This window comes from Meleagris gallopavo, chromosome 1 (genome assembly GCF_905368555.1).
Source record: "Meleagris gallopavo chromosome 1, MGAL_WU_HG_1.1, whole genome shotgun sequence".
NCBI lineage: Eukaryota > Metazoa > Chordata > Aves > Galliformes > Phasianidae > Meleagris > Meleagris gallopavo.
Window position 1 is genome coordinate 22209808 of NC_139404.1, and position 21254 is coordinate 22231061.

Consider the following 21254-nt stretch of genomic DNA (forward strand, 5'->3'; position numbering starts at 1 on the left):
GATGGATAATAAGTACTCAGATGGCCCATCGGTCTCATGAGGTAGTGTAGGGTGGACAGTGCTTGACACTTCCACAGAAATTCACTTGTAATTTGTGAGTGGAATACTATTTAAAAACTCTGGGAACACTTGAAAGGTAGAATTCATGATGCTGTAAACTTTTAAGATTTATGTGGGCGCACTGATGTTCAACAGCTGTAGGATTGAAGTGTTGCGTAGCAAGTAGCGGAGGCAAATGGATAGAAGAGGCAGCTGCTACTTTGGAGATAGTGAGTCCATCCTCACTGCAGCTGCTTCTGAGGAAGGGGATGAAGATGACCAGTGTCTGCAGACAAGGGGAAATGATGTGTGAGCCCAGCCGTGGGCAGGCTTGGTCGTTGTGTCATTGTGTCTGTACCACAACGGCCAGAAAATGGACTACTGTTTTCTCAGCACTTATCTCTAGTGATACCAGCAGGATCCAAGAGAACAGCATGGGGCTCTGTCAAGGGTGTCAGGTGGGTGTTAGGAAAAGGCTTTTTTCATCACAGGGTGGTTGGACTGGCACAGGCTGCACAAGGCAGTGGTAACAGCCTTCTGGAGCTCAAGAAGCATTTGGACATTGCTCTCAGAAATATGGTGTGGATTTTGAATGCACCTGTGTGAAACCAGGAGTTGGACTTGGTGATCCGTGTGGGTCCTTTGTGGGACGCTATGATTTCTTACAGCTCTGCGAGCCCACTTTGCTTTGCTGAGTTTTAGCTGTCTGTGGTAGGAATGAAATCGGGATGTAACCGGGGCTTGGAGAAGAGAGGCCAAACCTTCCCTGCACTACTGTCTTGATGGTCCCCGTCCTGCTTTGATCACAGGTGTGTGGGCTGGCAGGTGCTCAGCTGAGTGTTTTATTCCAAGTTGGGAAGAGGAACTGGCTTGTGATGGATTCACTGTTAAAGAACACGTCTAGATCAGGGGTGTTTCCTGAGCAACAGCACAGCGCTTCTTGCAACTTCTTAGCAAACCTCAGGAGGCCAAGAGAAATGGAGGCATGGAATAATTAAGGAGAGACAGTGTACTTTTACAAGCAAACCCACTTTGCAACAGAAAATGGAGCAGTTGGTGGGATCACCTATAACGTCCAAGTATAGGTAATAAAAAAATTTACTGTGCTTCTCAGTAGTGCAGAAGATACAATTAGAGATATGATTAGCAATATGAAAAACAAGGGTATTTTATGATTAATTTGCAATGGCAAGGAAGTAACTGTAACCACAGAAGTAGGAAGGTACCAGGACTACTGAGTGAACCATTGTAAAGAGCCCCTGTTGGTGTAAAATGGCCATGGTGTTTTATTCCATCTAGTACTGTACTGTGCTAGAACATGCAGGAGAAAGCTGTTACCTAAGCTGAACTGTGTGTCATAAAAAAGGTGATAAAGAAGGTGGTTCAGATGATGTCTGGCCTGTCTAGAAGTTTACTGTTCCAGAGGTTCAGTGTGCATTTTGAGCTGCAGCCACCTTTTCCATGAGAGCCACACTGAGCCCTGGCTATTAAGGTGTAGGACGTGACTGGTGTGTAAATGTAATCTCTACAGAACTACAAGAACAGCAGTGACTCTCAAAAATGAAGAATTTCCAGCTGCCTTTGTGGCTAACAAAGTGCCAACGCTGCTTTACCTAATGAGGAGGAGAACCTCAGTGTGGTTGCACTAGAGGAAGGTGCACAGGGGACAACTGTGTATGAGTAAGGAATTTCCTTTTCAGGCTGGTAAATCAATGTTTTTTGGTCTTTCTTTGCCTTCTCAGTACCCTTTTGAATTTTTAAAGATTAAACGAAGGTTTGCTTAAATGAAATCCTATACTTTGTTGCTGTACACAACTAGTACTCAAAGCATAAGAAGGAGTAAGTTATAGCTGAGTTCAGTTTGTCTCCAGAATGATCAGTTCTGTGCCAAAGAAGGTATTTCATTAAAACGTATTTGATTGTATTACATAAAATGAGGCTTTTTTATTTCACAGTCTTGATAGAGCACAAATATATGTGGTGTTCTGCAGCACCCCAGATTTGTACTATAAACAAATTTTTGTGACTAAAAATATTGGGGCTTTGCTTGTTATGTTTTACTTCAGAAGAGAATGTTCAGTTAAAAATCATAATGCACGTATATAAATATTTCCCTTTTGAGATAAGGTATCATTTTGGAGTGCATTTTTTGTTTGTTTTTGCAATACTTTGTTTAAAAAATTTAGAGATGGGGCTTACATCACTTTTTTTTTTTCCTTCTCTTTATCAAGTCTTTTCTCAGTTTCCTTCCTGAGAATTAAAAATAAATAAATAAGTAATTTGATTAGTGCCAGCTTGGTGCATTGCCAGTTAGTATTGTGCCTGGAGCTGAATGAGGTGCTACTGAGAGAACTGCTATATAACCAAGTAGCTGGAAGGTTCTGCTTCAGTGCTATGTGAAGCAGGCAGTATGTTGTATTTGTTAGTAATAGCACCACTTATACAAACTGGTGAAAACTTCATAGATATTTATAGATGTTGTATCAGGATTCTTTTTTGGACTGAAAAGATGACCTTAATAAAAAAACAAAAACAAAACTGTCTGTGAATTTCAAATGAAATAAAATATGTATAAAAATTTGTAATGCAGGGCCTCATAGGCATCATATTTAGTTCTTTTATAGAGAAAAGGCAAAGATTGACTGCAGTTGAGTTTACCCAGACTCTTCTGTATACAGTTTATGATTTTCCTAAGCTTTACAGTAGGCAAAAAGATTATCATGTTTGTGTTGCTCACATATGTAATTAGTTAAATTTAGTACAATATTTCATAATCATGTGTTAGAAGATGTAAAATCAGTCCTTTAATATTTCCAATGCTCAAGTTGTAGTCACTCCTAAATTATGATTTTTTCGTTTCTAAACAGAAATACACTTTTATTGTGGCTATCTACTGTTAAAGAGTATTTTGAATTAAGCTTTTTACTAGCATGTGCAACAGTTGAAATTTTATAATTACTGGGTGAGAAGGGAGTTTAAACCATACTTCAGTAGGTATATTTAAAAGATTGTTACTGTAATTGTAAGGAAAGATGAATTTGAGGCATTTTTTTGTTTTGTGTCAACTTTTACTTCCTTACCTTGATGTTTTTGAATGGCTATGATATGATATTAGCTGTCAAGACTGTATGTGTGGCTCTGTCCAGGAGTATATATAGATAGACTCTGAATATTGTGAATTGAAGTAGTTTAAGTAGTTTCTCAAGACAGATGAACCATCAAAACATACTTTTACCTTTTTTTTTTTTTTTTTTTTCTTCCCTGAAATGTTCTGTGTTAAGAGAGCCTTTTTTTTGGTGTTTGGTAGTTTGTGGGTAACATGGGGTGCTGACAGTGACTTAGATTCAAGAAATTCAAGGAGTCAGTAATGATATTAGAAGTTCAAGTTGGGACTGTCAGAGAGCATCACCCCAGAATTTCTCTGAGGAGATCCAGAATACAGTGATAGAACAGGAGATGGTAGAATAGGTATGTCATAGAATGGCCTGGGTTGAAAAGGACCACAGTGATCAACCTTCCTGCTATGTGCAGGGTCGCCAACCACCAGACCAGGCTGCCCACAGCCACATCCAGGGATGGGGCATCCATAACCTCCTTGAGCAACCTGTTCCAGTGCATCACCACACTCTGAGTGAAAAATGAAATGTGAAATGCTTCATTAGAAACTTTGGCTCCTATCAAATTATTTCTAAATAATATGAGGGTTTGGGAAGTTCCTGACTGATCTGTCAAATACATTTCCCAGTAAGAACAGTTTTCATTGTCCCTACAGTAACTATTTATTATTTTGTGTTTTACATTCGAACCTTTAATGTTTTTTTGTTTTTCTTTCCAAACACTTGAGATAACATTTTAGCACTGGAATGATTATTTAATTAGAAATAAGTTCCATGATCAGACAATCCAAATACAGGATTAAAAAGAAGAACAGCTGACAATTCAGTGGATGTGCTTAATTACTGTTTTGCTTTAAAGATATGTATCAACACAGATATTTTCCCTGTTGGGGATGATTATGCAAATAATCCTGTAAAAGCTTATGTATTTAATTGCAGAAACAAATGATGTCAAGAGAGAACTGCCAGTTTACTGATGTAAAGCATGCATGTGTCCTGACTTGCATGCTCAGCCAAGGTTCTGGAGCCACGAGAGCTCACCCAGAGGAGATTTCTGTAGTGCTGGTGGAAACAAAGCCATTGGCAAGAAAATATTCTCCAAACAGGAATGCTTTGTAAACTTGTATGTAGAAGAAGAAAAAAGCAGGTGCAAAACATTCCAGAAAAACTGTAAAACTGAGGAAACAAATGTCAAGCATCCCCGATGTCTTTCTGGAACAGGAATAACAAGTCGTTTAGTAACTTTTTTTTAATGTGTCTTTTTGTGTCAAATTAGAAGCACGTATGGTACGCTCCTAACTGAATTTTCATTCACTTATGATTTTCTGTTGCAAATAATGGCTTAACGATGCAATATCTATTTATATAAAATATAAATATAATATATTATAAAATATAAAATATAAAATATTGTTGTTTAAGTATATCAAATACAAGTGGTTCATTTTAAAGACTGTCACATTTCACGATCCCCAGGAAAAAAATCGTGCTAAGTTGCCACTTAACCTAAAGCTTACTGTCCTTCATTTTAAATGGATTCCTTTTCAGAACCATCCAGATATTATTAGCAGTATTGTTCACACCTTGGGTTTATACTTTTGAGTAGTTTCCTGTAATCACACCAGATATTTTGCTAAAGTAGTATCTTAGAATAATTTAAGATTAATTAATGTAAATACAGTTCATAAGCAAAACATTTTAGAAGTGAATATTTCAAGTAACATATGTCCTTTTTAGCATGCTTGGTTCTATCATATATATTTAAGCAACTGTGAAAGAGGCTGTATTGCAGGCGTTTTCTGGTTGACTGGCAGCATCAATATTGATGACTCTTGAAAAGATGAGTTATGTACATTCTTTTAAATGATGTTAATTGTGATCAAATTGCTTCATATTTTTGGAAGATGTGTTTTGTTTTTTATTGATCTTGAAGCCCTTTTTCTTACTTTTTATGTGATTGTATTTTGTATTTGCATTGTATCTAAAAATCTGTTTTGCCTAACATTTTTTTGATGTTGCAGACGACAAATATCACAATAATGTTACCATTTCATGAATAAATACTGGAAAAAAAACAAAACAAAAACAGATTTTTCCTGCCATTTCGTAGAAAACTAACTTCAAAATCAAAAATAAAAATGTATGAATTAATCTGAATAAATCTAGTTCATAAGTCAAGTCGTAGTGGCTTTTTAGCCACTGCATTCTGAATTAATTGTTTTGAATAATATAACTTAAAGAAGGTAGTGAGAGGTGAATGATATTCTGATGATCTTACAGTGTGTGTTTAGCATTTTTTTAATTAGAGTGATCCAGTTATGTTAGTGATGCATAAGGTTATGCAGCCTTGGATAAACATTCCTGGGGAGGGGGAAAAGCCTGTAAGTTTTCTGAATTTTATTCTTTATTCTGTATCTGCTTTTTCTCAATAACTATGCAAACTAACATGATAGAGGATAAGATACTATTTATGAAGAAAATAAAATAGCTAAGTTTGTCTGAAGTCATCTACTTTAAATATTTGTCTGTTTTCTTTCCAGATAAGCTTTGGAAGAATTTTAATTTATTGTTGTAGACTGTTGAAATATGGAAAAGGTTAATATCCTGATTCTAGTTTGTGTTGATAAGTTTTATTGTCAAGTGGAATTTCAGACTATTATCTGTTTTGAAATGAAATCCAATATTTGTATAGCATTCTGAGGAAATTAATATCAACATTAATTGATAATAATCATGTCAACTCCCTTTGTGGATAAAAGTTCAACCTTAGATACTTGTATTTTCAGAAAAAGGAAATTTAGCATGCTGCAGTTAGACACTAAATGTGATTAGCAGATTTTGTTGCTGTTTTATGGTTTAGGACCAAGTTCTTTTAGGTTTAATCTGCCCCGTTCAGTACAATATCAATTAGAGTATCAGTTGAAATATTTTTATTTAAGTAGCTGCATTTTACAAAATCTACAGGGAAAAGGTGTATCAAAAAGCACTGAGACTTTTAAACTATGTTTTTCTTGACCCAGTCCTTGTACTTGGCTTAGCTTTGTAGCTGCTCCCCTGCTCTTCTGGTTTCTTTTCAAAACAAAGCACAGGAGCATATGAAGTTGTTTGTTAGGTGTGCTGTCTTCCATCATGTGAAATTTAGAGTCAAAGCTTTGCTGTGCTGTGATCGGCATTACATTTTAGTAGCTTTTGGTTAATAATTTTTTTTTACCTGAAAATGCATGGTTGTTATAGAATCACGGAATGGCTTGGGCAGGAAGGGTCTTAATGATCATCTTGTTCCAACCCCCCGCTGTGGGTAGAGTTGTTGCCCACAAAATCAAGTACTAAGTCAAGTTGTCGAGGGACCCATCCAACCTGGCCATGGAATGTCTCCAAAGATGGACCATCCATAGCTTCACTGGTCAGCCTGTATGCCAGTGCCTCACCACCCTCTGAGAAAGGAATTTCCACCTAACACTGTACCTAAATCTCCCTTCTTTTAGTTTAAAGTTGTTCCCCCTTGTCCTATCACTATTTGCCCATATAAGCAGTCAGTATTCCTTTTGTTTGTAAGATCCTTTCAAATAATGGAAGGCTACAATTAGGTCTCCCCAAAGCCTTTTCTCCCCCGAGCTGAACAAGCCCAACTCCCTCAGCTCTTCTTCATAGGGCAGGTGCTCCAGTGCTCTGATCATCCTCATGGCCCTCCAGAAAGGCTATCTCTTCTTCCATTTCATAGTGTCTGACTGAAGAAAGCAAACAGGCAGAAAGGCGCTGAGAAGGAAATATGTTCAGATCACATGTCCTGTCTGTTGTTTGTGTTTCAGCTGTGCTTCAGTGAGGCACCCAAGCTCTCCCCCCACACTCAAGTACGGAGGGCCCCGACCCATTTTCTTCTGCTGTGGGAAGCCACCTGCTTTTTTCCTCTTCAGTGCCATAACAGTTTATGCCTTGTGCCAGGCGCAAGTTGGTTGTTTACACTGACGATCAGGTGACAGCCATCCTCTTTTTAGCTGTATGTAATAGAAGAACAGTTTTCTGAGACTTGCTGCTATAAATCATTTGGCCAAACACTGGCTGGAGAGACTGAGCTGCCAAGGTCCATGTTAGAAGAAGAAAGAGTTGGGTGCCACTATTGTTCAATAGTGGAAAAACTCCCACAGATTGCTGACACTTATTTAGTTGATCTGTTGGTGAAATTTGCTGTCATATCTTATATATGCATACTTAGGAGGGTTTTCCTTGTTTTTTTTCATTGTGTGTGTTTGTTTGTTTGTTTGTTTTTAACACAGAGAATTCCATACTCTGTCCCCAGTATTATATTTGCAGTAGTGGAACCAGATTCTGCATTTCTAAGTGCTTCTTCTCTGTTGGTTTTAATTGCAGTATTTCCCTAGTAGAAGAGGTTTTTGTTGTTGTTGTTTTTTTTTTTCTGGATTTCTGTTTCCTTCCATGAAATTCTTAACTGTATGAAAGATGATTTTTTTTCACTCATGATACTGCCAAGTTGTGAGACAATGTGGCTTCTTCATGTGTACCTTGCAAATATCTGCAGACTTCTGTGATTTTAATGGAGGAAAGATAAGTGCAATCATGTAGATAATTTTTAAATTAGCCATTAATTCAAACTTCATTCTAGCTTAAAGGTTGTAGCATACCTTAAAACCCAACCAGTTTAATAGAGAAACGTATTTTTTGAACGTATTTTGTTTTTTTTATGAAAATATACCAACCTTTGCTTGTGTATCTCCTCCCTGCAAAACCATCTTATGTAGAAACAAAATATTACTTTATAATAATAATCCCTTCCTTTGTTTTGCAGTTGTGTTCATTTCTAATGTCTGTATTTTTTTTGTCTCTTTTCTCTTTTTTGCAAAAGGTGTTTCTCAAGAGTGACCGGGTTGCAAGAATGGTTCACAGTGGAGGATGTTCTGCAAATGACTTTAGAGATGTTTTTAAGAAAAACATAGAGAAGAGGGTCCGAAGTTTGCCGGAAATTGATGGATTAAGCAAAGAGACAGTATTAAGTTCTTGGCTAGCCAAGTATGATGCCATATACAGGGGAGAAGAGGACTTCTGCAAACAGCCAAATAGAATGGCCTTAAGTGCTGTATCGGAGCTGATTCTGAGCAAGGAACAGCTTTATGAAATGTTTCAGCAGATTCTAGGGATCAAAAAATTGGAACATCAGTTGATTTATAATGCCTGCCAAGTAAGTACTGCTGTCACTCGGGTTGTGTTCAAAATCTTTCACCCCCAACCCCTGCCAACAGGTAGAGCATCTCACCTTCAGTTTTAAATGCATCCTCATACTTCAAGGAAGTGAAACCACTCAGGAGGGAATCTTAGCATAATTTGGTCACTGGAGGACACTTTGGAAAAAGTATATATGGTACTTTTGCTACAGAAATCTCCTGAGACCTTTCACAACTCCAGTGATTTATGTGATTCTGCAGAATGTTCTGTAGTCTTTATACCTGCGTACCTACATAGAAATTACATGTGTATATTTGTATATGTATAGACACATTTATATACACTTGTGTATACATATGTGCGTGTGTGTAAACATCTTTAAAAGAAATTTGCTGCCATAATTAGATAGATGGTAGATATTGAGTTCAGGACGCCCTTGGCTATGCAGTGTTGAGAACTCAGCATACTTCATTGCAAACACCATCTATGAGGCTAATTTGCACTTTTGCTTTGTTGTTCTGCTAGGTAATGGAGATGTTCCCTGTAAATCAGTGAATCAAAAACAGTCTATTCAGCAGTCATATTCAAATTTATAGGCATAATCTATTGCTAACCAGTAGTGTAAATAGTAAAAAGAAATGTTTCACCTGGCCAATCTTTGTAGTGAGGCAGCAACAAAATAAGCATTAATTTGTGATGAAAAACCTGAAAAATGCAAGACATTTTTGAAAGTCTCATGACTGACTGGAGCAGATATTTATAGTTTTTAAACTGAACGCGCACAGCTTTCTAACCCATTTTTTAAATAGTACACCATACTGCAGCTAAGCTGTTTTTTACGTATTATGCTGAAGGTTGGTTTATGACTATCCTAGTACAGGAACAAGAATGGAATTTGCCTCAGTTTTGTCCCAGTTTTTTTTCCATTTGGCTCTTAATTAACATGTGTATCGTGAAGCTAACCACTTAGACATGCAAGTTGGTAAGAAGGTTAAGAAACACTGAAATCTTAGGGAGTTATCTTGCTTATTTGAATGGGGCATAACAGAACACACAAGCCTAGGATATTTCAGTTTGGTAAAGACCTCAGGAGGTAATTCAGTCCAATGTTCTGCTCAGAACAGAATGAGCTGTGTGTACAGACCAGGTTATGCAAGGCTTTATCCATTCAATTCTTAAAATTGCCAAGAAATCAAGATAGACTGCGTGAACTCTCAAGACAACCTGCTCTGCTCCAATACTTGAAAACATGAAAAGTTAACAACTTCTCCACAATTACAATTTATCGTCAGTAGGATCTGTACGGCCTGTCTGTTGATTTCTTAAATCAGGCTTTATGTGTCACTGAGAGTAGTCAGAATCTGCTGCTCATGTTCATTGTGCTAGAAGAACATTAACATGATTATAGAGCCTTGAATACTAAAAAAAAAGAACTTGTTTCTTTAGTCTAGAAGTTCTGATGATATGGACCCCTTAGGTTCTTGTGTGTGTATAATTGAAGGCTTCTTGGGTTTGGTTGTTAATTTGTAGGAATTCTGATCCATCAAAACTGATTGTCTCTCCTGTTCTTGGTCCATAACCTACAGAGAAACTGAAACATCACAACAACTCTTTTTATCTTCTGTCATGGTTGAATTTTGAATTCAAATTTTGGGGCTATTTTCTTTTACATTTTGTGAATAGTTATATATTTATGTATTTATATAAAAGTATTTTTATATTTATTTGTATATATTATTTTACTAAGAAATTATTGTGTGGTAGGTAGCAAGTGAGAGGCTGGTTGGCTCTTCTGATGGGTGCGAAGACACCGTGAGGTGAAGAGAAGACTTTTCCTCTTTCTGATGTTGAGCTCTGAAGTATATGTTGTTTACCTGGAATTCATATGAGTACTGGAGGGAAGAAAGGGAGACATCTCTTTGGGAGCAGTCATAAAAACATCTATACAATCAGGAAGAATGAAGAAAGACAGACTTCAAGCACATACGCTTCTTGCTTTGGGTTCTAGTTTACTGAGGTTTTCCTTTTCTAGAGTAAGCATAGACTACTTTGCTAAAGCAAAAACCTTCATTTCATGCTCCAACAGTGCAGAGTTGCTATCTAACATAAATTTTGTATCTTGTTCTTGTGATTCAGTCTAACACATAGTACACCAAAGGTATGAGGAGAAATCTGTTGCAAAGAAAAAGACAACAGTCATGGCTTTCCCAGGAAGTGTATTGCAAACAGCAGCTGGTTCTTATAATGTAGTGCCTCTTCTCCTTTGGCAAAATCCTTTATTCCTCATTAGAGTTTTAATAAACTTTTTAGTCTAGACTGTCTTTTAATCCATTCTATTCATAGGGAATTTGTAAAAGATGAAATGAAGTTAGACTCCTATTTTAGTTGACACGAGAGTTTTCATTCTCCCCTAGAAGTACCTAGCTGTCTTTATATGTAAAAGCTCACTTCTGTTTCCCTTAGCCACTGCTGTTTATAATACTGGAGACTTGCAGTTAATGATAATCAATATTGTTGGGAGCAGTGAGATAAGTGAAAGTCCAAACAGATGTTAAAATTGTATTTTTGATAGAGGTTTTGGTGAGTTGGCTTCTAGCCTGCGCTTTTAGCAGAGAATCAGATCTTTATGTGAAATACTGAATATTTTGCAGCTCTGAGAAGCACCTGCTCTTAACAGCAAATCTGTACAGTGATAATTTGTGCAGAAAACTCTGTCTTTTTCTTTCCATTCTTAATTCCTTCCAGCCCTTTGAGAATTCCAGTCTGAAAAATGTCTCACAATGTCGATGATAAGAGTATATTATCCTGCAGCTACAGGGCTGGTAAGCAAACAAGGGTGCTATTTGTAACAGTAGGTGGTATTGTCTGCCAATCTCCTTCTTGTGACTTTTGCACTTTGAAACTTTTTACTGTTTGTCAGCAACCTTTGCTTTCCAGCCTGTACTAAATGGAGCTTTTTCTTTAACTCTTAAACCCTTGGGTGTCCTGCAGTAGGTCATCAGAAGATTCTGCTAGGATAGGGATTGTTGCAGGTCCACACAGGTTGCAAGTCTCCGTCCTTTGTGTTCAAGCAATGAGAAACAGTGTTTGTACAATCAACACTAGAGCTTAATCAGCAATAAGGTGAATAATGGTAGACCAGCTCTCTGGCATTGTCAGACAATGTGCAGAACTGTGAGAATCTTATGAATTTTTCCTTGAAGACTAGCTTTTTGCCACAATCTTTTGCTGTATACTAAATGCCTAGGCACATCCTTAGGTACTGAACATTAACAGGAGTGTTCACATCAGGACATTAAAGCTTTTTTCTACATCTCCACTTCCAACTTCTGAACTTAGAGCAAGGCTAGAACTGCTGCTGAGCATCTACATCTCTCTGTGATGAAAAGACTCAATTTGGAAGTGCTAACACTTTCACCTGATTATTATTTACATTGTGTTGCCTTGATCTGTGCTTTATGATAAAGAGATGATTGTCAGTTAGTTGGGACTTAATGATCTCCTTGACTTGCTTTTGAGAAGCTTGGCCACAGTGTGTTGTTCTGGTTTCTTTGATTTACAGAGATCAAACATGATAAAGTCCTTTTTTGTCTTTTTTTAATTATTCATTGATGTAGAAGATAACTTTGCAGAAAGTCAAACTGAAAGTCAAAATCTAGCTGCTTTGCAGTCATGCACTGTTATTGCATCACTTCACCAATACCAGAATTCGTTTCTTTATCAGGTATACCATAAGTCCACACAGAGGTTATTTTATTTTGACACTGCCTTTGTAGCATTCACTTTTTTGTCTGATCTAAAACCCCTTATCTTAGGGGGACGGTAGGAGCAAAGAAGCATAAGCAAAGAATACTTTTAAGTCACATCTTGTTTTCTGACAGGTAATAAATAATTTTGAGAACACATCTGTTGAGTCTTCTACTGTCAGTATTTTGGGAATCAGCCACAAATTATATGGTACTTTGCTTCAAGTCATGTTTATCTATTTTAAAGTCCTGAATTGCTTCTGGTTCACATCCACATCCTCTATTACCTATAGCTTTTATGAGATGTATCTCTTTGTGTAAGTGTCTAATACTGATAATTATGGATTATATTGTATCTTCAATAATTTTTACAGTTTTAATTTTAAGAAAATTGGTATGAAGTATTTCTCCTGAACCTAAGGCTGCTCTTGCTGCTCAGTACAGTTGAGTTTTAAAGATTATTTCACCTAGCAGTTTGTTAACACCCAATTAGTCATACAGTTTTGGTTAAGTCAAATTAGGGGCAGTTTAACCTCATCGTGGCCTTCTTGCTTCTCTTGAATGTTTGTAGCTCTTTTCCTTGGCTCAGTAAGATATGGAAAAGTAATGCAGTTATGTCACGAATCACAGATTATCGAAAGGAAATTCACATACTTCTGGATGTTCTACTCAGAAATTCTTATGCCCCATATAAACTATGGGGACAAATGCAACCAGATCAAACATGGAAAATGATACCTTTCAACAGAAAATCTTGGTGTTAACTTCAAGATGTTCTTTATGAAGTAATGAAATCAGTGTTAAGATTCTTTTAGGAAGGAACACCAAAACGAAAAGAGATTAATTTTTTTTCCTGTCTCAGCTTAAAAATTGTTTAGTCTGTATATTGTAGAGCATGTGATGCTATGTATCTGGGTATTTTTAGTCAGAACAAAAGATGTGGGCTGTGCAACCAGATATTCCAAGGCTTTAGGTGAGACATGATCTTTCAGATGATCAGTAATGACTGCTGTTACTTATTTTATGATAAATTTTACCTGATACAATACAGTAAACTGAAAAACGTTGAGGAGGTCCACTGCTGTAATTTCAAGGTAGCATCAGGTGCTGGATGAATTGTCATCACAGCTGTCTTGTTAATCCCCTGTAGGATGAAAATATGTTTTTCCCTTCCTAATCTATCCTTATTCCACTGTTTCAAAACATTGAATGTGACATGATAAATGTGAGCTTGCAAAGTTTCTGCGCAGAAAAACAATGCAATAATGATGTGCTGCCTTTCAGAACAGGTCAGTATTTTAAAACTGTTACATGTGTCTGCCAGCCTGAAAAGTATTTCATGCCTTTGATATCAGAAACGTTCAAATGCTAACACTTCAGGCTTGTTCACACATCAACTCTATTGGTTTTGAGTACCTGTGAGTACAAGAATAAATCTTATCTCATGCCCTACTCTTTACAAAAAATCTACTTTCTGATTGATTTTCCCTTTTCTTTAAGGAAAAAAAAAAAAAAGCAAAAAAAAGATGCACAGCTATCTGTGCTTAAGTCAGAGTAAAGTATTTCAAACAAAATATTTAAATGGAGAAATAGATTGTCTTGTCTCACAGGATTTTAGATTTGGTCTCTTCAAGAGACATCACTCAATTACATGCATCAAGTAGTTTAACATGATTTCAGCAGTGTTTTTGTTGAGCTGATTCATGTGCCTTTTACCTCAATTTGAGAGACCTTTGGATGTCTTCCTCAAGACAGAAAAGATTTGGTGCTTCAAAAATGAGAGCTGCAACCTCAAGTAGTTCTTGTAAGATCAGACCTGAAATGATGCTGTCAGAAATCTAGAACTTTACTGAAAAGCGTATCAGACAGGTTTGGATTTTCAGCTCACAAACATGAGTTCTGGTGAGAAAGGAAATCTTGGAACTTCCAAGTTATTCAACTTTTATTTCTCATAAACAAAAGTATTTTTTTCCATGATAGCAGAATTTACTTTGAAAGTGTCTGATTGTCCCCGAAGGGTTGATTTGTTCTCATTTACTCAAATGATAGAAGAATGATGGAAAGAATATCAAAGCATCCTCAGAAAAGTAATTCACTTTTTACCATGTTTAAATATCTGACTCTGAATAACATTTAAAAGCCCTGCAAGTTACATAATGGAGAAATACTTTGAAATGTTTTTCTGTGTGCATGAAGGAATACTGAAAAAATACTAGAGAAAAATAGTGTATTAGCACAGCAGTTGGCATTTTCAGTACTTGAGGTATTGCAATGTCCTTGTTATGTTCAGCAAGTGAGTGAGTAAAATTGGCTTTGATATACACATTTGAAAGGAAAACCCAAGTGGAATATCAGAAAAGTGAGAAAATATTCACCTTTAATCAATCTTAAGACACCATGGATTTTTCTGTTGTAGAGCTGTATATCTGCTTCTGTGGCTCCTGTTCTTGCTTTGTGTTTGTGTGAATGAGTTGGACATACACAGTTTTTAGTACTATAAATGATGACCACCAGCAGTCACAGACTAGTAGATTCACTTGCATTTTCTAGTAGATTTTCTTCTAGGCCTAGTCTCCTGTGTATCTCCTTCCTTGTCACAAGAGCCAGGCTTTACTGAGAATTCACAGGCACAGAGAAGTGAGACTGCTCCTTTTCCCAGCTTGTCTTAAGCCCACTCTGTGGTCTGAAGTCATTAGTAGTGGGATTCTAGCTGCAGATCTTTCTTTGTTTTTGTTTTCTGAACTTCTTTGGCATTCATTGAGTGCAGAAAAGCATCAGCAGAATATAAAAAGATTAGGAAGTTTGCGTTGGCTTTGTAAAGCAGATTCGTTTAAGCATGTTCTAATTTTACCTACTTCTATGTTTCTTCCTCTAAAACACTACTTTGGAGTCTTAAAGAAGAAATTAATGCTGTTTTGACATTCTCCTGAGTTCCGGATCCAAGTAAGTTAAGCTGCCTCAACATTGGAAGCAAAATATATCCAGCATCTAACCTGCACTTTTATTAACATCATCACTGCATTTGACTCATCATGTTTCCAGCTAAGGAAAAAGTTTCTCTGGCTTCATACTAGCAATAAAAACAAAGCTCTTCTCCCAAGGAAGAGTTGTTGTTTTACATTTTAAAATACAATTTAATTTTTGTTAAGGAGAGATCCCCTGTCTTCAGGTAAATAAATACCAGACAAATACAGTTGTTACATATACTCTTAGTTAGATTTCCAGGCTGATTACTCAATTCATTAACATCTTGCTTGCTTGTGCATTTGACTGAATACTTTTAGTCAGTCTGAACAAGTTAATGACCTTTTGCGTGAATTTGTCTCCTGTCCTGCTAAGATATGATAGAATTCTGTATTCCCTTTTTTTTTTATCAATTCAAAGTAAAGTCGTTTTGCTAAAAACAGTGACTTCCAATACAAGGATCTATTTGATAATTTAGGTTTGATCCTCTGCAGAGTTTTTCAACAGAGATGTCTTCAACAGTAAATGTGAAACCAGCAGAAGCACCTGAAAAGCCATAGGGAGAGAATGAGCCTATTTTTCTCTCTCTCTCTCTCTCACGTTCTGGTACAGAATGTCTTGTTCTGAAGCTTAAGTGCCTTTTTTTCCTGTTTCTGAAAATTTTGAGAGAGATCTCTCTTGACTCTTCCTTCTTGAGAGTAATATGCCACTTTCCTTACAGCTGGCTGCCCAGTTAAGGTTCCTGCACCCCAGTCACTTCCAAAGGAAAACGTGGAGGTAAACTTGGAAATGAGCCAGCTGACATAGAGTATATACATATTTTGAATAGAAAGATAGAAGTACAGCCATAGCAGAGGATAGACCGTCCTATGCAAGAGTAATTGTGTATGTAAAATGGCTGAGAGATCTGCAACTCTGTTTGGATATCCCATCTGTAGTTTTTTGTTATCTAGGAAGGTGCTTTTGTGTTTCTTCTGAAAATAAGAGAACTCTTGGATCATCTTTCCAGCTGTTTTTGCTGATGCTGTCCTGATATCTTAGCTGTAGTCTTTCCACAAAGTCCACCTCAGACACAGTCTCATCCCAAATGAGGAATGACTGAAGAGCCAACTTGCAGGGACATGCTATCGTTTATTCTCATATTTTGTACTACAAGACTCAAAGACAGTTGTTCATATCATCCAGGTTAAGTTTGGTGTCAGTGCCAAGACTGTCTGCTTTGTGATGAGATGTTTGTCATTTCAAACTTCAGATGCATTTATAAGACATTGCCTGTTTCTTTCTCTATAGGTCTTCTGTGGGAGATTGACCACATTTTAGGTTTTTTCTGCTGTAGTCATGAAAAATTCTTAGGTCAACTGCAGTAACCTGTTGGGTTTTTTTTGTCAGTTACATGAGTAGAGAGAAGAAAAAATAATTGCCCCTCTCAGTCTGAAAACTTACAGCCTGATGGGATGGGATAAAATAAGAAAAAAGTAAAAACAGAATCCATCTGTACTTTCTGTTGTCTTGGAGTCTTGTTTCTTGAGAAATTAAAAAAAAAGAAAAAAAAGAAAAAAAAAAAGACTCAAATATGTTAGCTATAAACTGGAAAAATATTGAATAAATATTAAGACTGATTAGATAGGAGAAATCTTGACTTCTAACTACTGTTAAAAGCTGAAGTTTATGCTAAGCTCAAAAACTCTGGGGCTATAAGAGAAGAAATAGCCTTTTGCAAAGGAAGGAAAGAGTCATTATTAGCCAACCTTCCTTTGGCCACTGAACAAACTGTTTTCATAAGCAGTTATGCAATACCAAGCATCCTAGTGTGGGAACACTAGAACTACCTGTAAATGAGGGAATAAAATACTGATCCATGGCTGAGAGCCTGCAAAGGTATGCACAATTTTCAGGAGCAGCTTTGTTTTATTCCTGTTATAAAATCATGTCTGTCTGACACAGCCTTCTCTTCAGACTGTGTCTTTCCTCGGGGAGACTGGAAACACAGTAAGATCTTACCTGAAACATCTCTCACTCCTTAGGAATGCTTCTTTGCCCAATGTTCTAATTTACTATATTGAAGCAACTATTATTCTTTACAGATGGATAGCAGGCTTTCTGTAATGAGTGTTTTCTCACCATTTTAATGGTAGTAGTTCCCTCCTGTTCCTATGTTTCCAGGAAAGTGGTATCTGGAAACTTATGACTTCTGGCAGCAGGAGAAAATTCTCATGTCTCCCTGCAATTAGTCTAGAAAATTTGTCCAGAATCTGACAGCAGAGGAGGATGAGTGAGTCCTGCTGTGGGTAGAATGCATTCTGAACACATTAGGTTTGGCAATTGGATTAACACAAAAAGGAAACAAGAAATGTTGATGTTTGGTGACTCCACCTTGTCCAGGACAAATTAATAAATCTTCTGAGTAGACACTTTTATTTGCTTCTCAGTTACGTGTAAAATATCACAGAGACTGCTGAGGTCCATGCAGGCTTCTGGCTACTGCCCTTGGCTTCTCATATGTGGAAACACAAATAACATGACTTTGAAGAGCTTGTAAGTGTCCACAAGACTGAGAGCAAAGGTCATCTAGGTTGGAAAAAGCCTTTGGGATCACTAAGTCCAAATGTAAGTGTGACCTGTGGAGTCCTATTGCTAAATTGTATCCCTTAGGGGTACGTTCAAGCCTCTCTTAAATACTTCTAAGGACGAGGTCTCCACTGCTTCCCTGTGCTGGCTGTCCAGAGATTGCCAAGGGTGACACATCCAATGTGCAAAACTAGTGAAGCTTTGATTTCTTGGGTTTTGGCACCTTGTTTTAAGAGCTGGTAAGATGTGATGGAATTAAACTGATAAGAAGGCACAGATATAGTAGTTGTGGGCAGAATTACTAATGTAATGGAGGATATTAAACAAGGTTTGTCAGGAGGAGCTAGGGAGCTAATTTCAGGATTAAATGAAGAAAAATTACATGTAGAAGAGAGATTTATGACAGAAGGCTTCAGGGGAAACTATACCATTCCCTCTCAGAAAGGAGAGTACTTATAAATGTGGTTGCACTAATGCAGAGTATTTGAACAACAAGAAATCCATTCTCTGGGGAAAGATCAGAAGAGAAAGGAATATTGATGATGTTGTGAGGAGGGTCACTTGCAGGCCAACTGACCAAGGAAATGAAGTCATCCATGAAGAAGTAATAGAAGGCTCCCAATGGGAGGCCTTGATCGACGAGGTCCCGTGGCATTGTGCAGGCAATCAAGAAAGTTTCTAGATTGTTGGTGACACTTTCTCATTGTGAATGCAAAAGGATCAGTTGGGATTAGTACTCAATGACTAGCTGCTCACAGAGGAGATAGAGGTAAATGTGACCACAGATAGCAGCTGAGCTGCAGAAATCACGAGTTGACAGAGTTCAGGAATAGGAGCAAGGCTGAAAAGGTGCACTGTAAACTTATTTGGTGAAAGGATAGCTATGCTGAGATTCCAAAGAAGCTGCAGTGTATAGAAACAGAGAGCCCAGGAGTTGGCAGGTGTCTAATGAAAACATATTGAATTCAGGAACAAACCATCTTGTACCAAATGGTTGGGAATTACAAGCATCACTTTAGTCTGTGAAGGCCTAGAGGACTTTGCAGCACAACCTTTTGCAATTCATTTTCATATAAAGGTAACAGTATTAGTTTATGTGGATAACAAGAGGAAGTCATATCTGTCCTTTCTGAATGACATCTTTCATTAAATGATTATGTAAGAAAAAGATGGTAATACACATTTGCTTTACATTTGCTTTTTGGATAGAGCTTTTGACACAATCCACCAACCACATTCATATTTTTATATTGAGGAAGTATGTCTTGGGCAAGCTGATTATTAAATGGCTTGAAAATTAACTAGGTCACTATGCTGAAAGAGTGACAGTCAGTGATTTGAAAGCCCAGATGGTAGCTGGGAGCTCAGTACTCCTCTGTTCAGTATTGTTCAGTATTTTCAGCTTATTCAGCTTGGATGATAGAGAAAGTTGCTTTACTTTGGAGAATCCGAGTGTACTGATTAGTCCTTATTGTGAAGAATGGTAGGGGGAAAAAAAAAAGATTAATACAGTCCAAACTTTGGGAAATGAATAGACTGTTGGTGAAGATGTGACTGTGATCATCTTAGCAATTTTTCAACCTATCTGCTAAGAAATTTGATGGAAGAAGAGGACTCAGGTAAGTTTCATAGAGTATTGTGAAACCAGGCTATTCGGACAAAGCTGCAGATTGCAGTTTCCCATCAGGGAAAGACAATCCACTGATTGTCTGAAATCATTTTTTTTAAATAAATTATTAGCTGTATACTTCAACACAAATGCAGGCTTTCAACTGTACAAAAAAATCTTGCCTATTTGAAGGACTTTTTTTTTTTTTTTCTGTGGCTGAGCATTTTTTTTCCTTATCGTGCATTTTGAAAACAACATCATATATTGTCTTTTGAGAATTTGTGATTAATTGGTGCACTAATTATAAATTGTTGGCCTGAATTTTAAGTTTTCAATCTACTTCAGTCAGGCACACATCATTATTTAGGAAAAAAGTTTGACATGGTATTCAAGGTGCTTTTACTTATTTAATGGGATGCTCATTAACCGTTATTTCCCTAATTGCATCTCTTCCTTTTGTTTTCAGCATTCCAAAGAAAAAATACTCAGTGATTGATAAGGGAAGAAAACATTCTGCATGATACTTTTGGAGAGTGAGGAAAGTAATGAAAGGATAGAGAGTTTCCTTCTGCAGCAAGTGTTTTTATTTATTTATTTAATTAATTAAAATCTGCATAGTATAATCAAATTGTGATATTTGCCAGGTCTACTGAGATAACACAAGATCTGGGTACCTTTAGAAAAATATAGAACCCTAAACCCATTTAGTGTTCTAGGACATAAAGGATTGACAAGCTTTACATGCTAATTTGGGAGTTGTCTTGGATATGGTAATCTCTGAACAGATAGTAGGAGAGGAGGAGGGTGGAAGGCTTTCTCTTCAGAGGATCGGCACATGAGTCATAGCTCTTTTAAGCCCATCATTACCTCCTCACCATGGCTGTGGGAGGGTATTCCCTAGCCAGAAACTGAAAGCAACTTTTATAGAAGACACCGGATATCTATTTCAGTGAGGTCTGGGGGAAGGTGAGAGGGTGGAATAAGAACACCCATTTCTTTTATCACCTTCTTACTCACCGGAGATTAATGGTGCAGATAGGACCTCCACAACACTTACGGTTGGCATGTAGATAACTGCATAAGTGATTATAATAACACCCTGGAAACTTTTCTGTATTTTCATTGATTACCTTCGGATTAAAAAATGCTTTATTTGGATGGTAAAATAGGTACAATAGATAACTCTGAAGCTTTTTCATTTAACTGTGGGACATAATATTTAGCTGATTAGATCTGCAAATAGTAAGAACCTACCATTATTCTGCATTTTTCCCTCTCAGGACAGCACACTTTCTTCTCTTGTTCAACCTGTTGAACAGAGGTGGTTAAATACTGTAATCTCGACCACTAACTTGGGTTTTGTTTTTTATGCAATCAGTTGGAGTTAATGACATTAATGATCTTTTCCAACACTAATGATCATCCCGGATGCCAAGAGAACAAAAGGCTGAAAGTTCCATTGCTTGTAGTAACACTTTTGAACTGTGCTAACATTTTTCTCCTGTAGTCTGTCAGTGATCCACTGTTCTGAATCCTGATGCATTTCTAATCATCATAGTGTGTTTCTGTCAATCACAGTGTTGGTATTTGTTAATAATATATGTTGGGCTAAAAACGCTGTTCTTCAGTGTCAGCAGCAGGCCATGACACTTGATTGTGAATGGAAAGTTCTGTAGTCAGTATCCAAGGAATTATGGTAGGTAGTGTCTTTAGGAAGCAATTTTGATAATTTAGAAGGAGTTTTGGGATCCATTCCTAAGAGTTTAAGTGTGATTTATATCTGTTTCAACCTGTGTAGGAGGAGTGTTGTGTCTTTATTCAGCATATTCACGAATGACCGGGAAAAGGCAGTGTAAGGGAAATCGCCAAGTTTACAGATGATACTAAACTGTTTTGGTACTCTAATTTTATTCTATTTGCAAGAAACTCCAGAAGCATTTCACAAAACTGCATGGACAGAAGCCTGACAGATAAGCCCTAGTGTAGCTAAACAGGAAAAACAAGTTACCATAGAATCATAGAGTGGTTTGGGCT

At 37.1% G+C, this 21254-nt stretch overlaps 1 protein-coding gene across 14 annotated transcripts in view; it reads left to right on the forward strand.

The window, feature by feature from the left end:
• CADPS2 (calcium dependent secretion activator 2) overlaps positions 1–21254 on the forward strand; it is a 299343-nt gene that overhangs the window by 89827 nt on the left and 188262 nt on the right. For all 14 annotated transcript variants that reach the window (XM_085218604.1, XM_085218528.1, XM_085218565.1 and 11 more), the window contains exon 3: positions 8017–8349. In XM_085218604.1, the coding sequence (XP_085074730.1) occupies positions 8017–8349 (333 nt within the window). The remainder of the gene's footprint in view (positions 1–8016; positions 8350–21254) is intronic.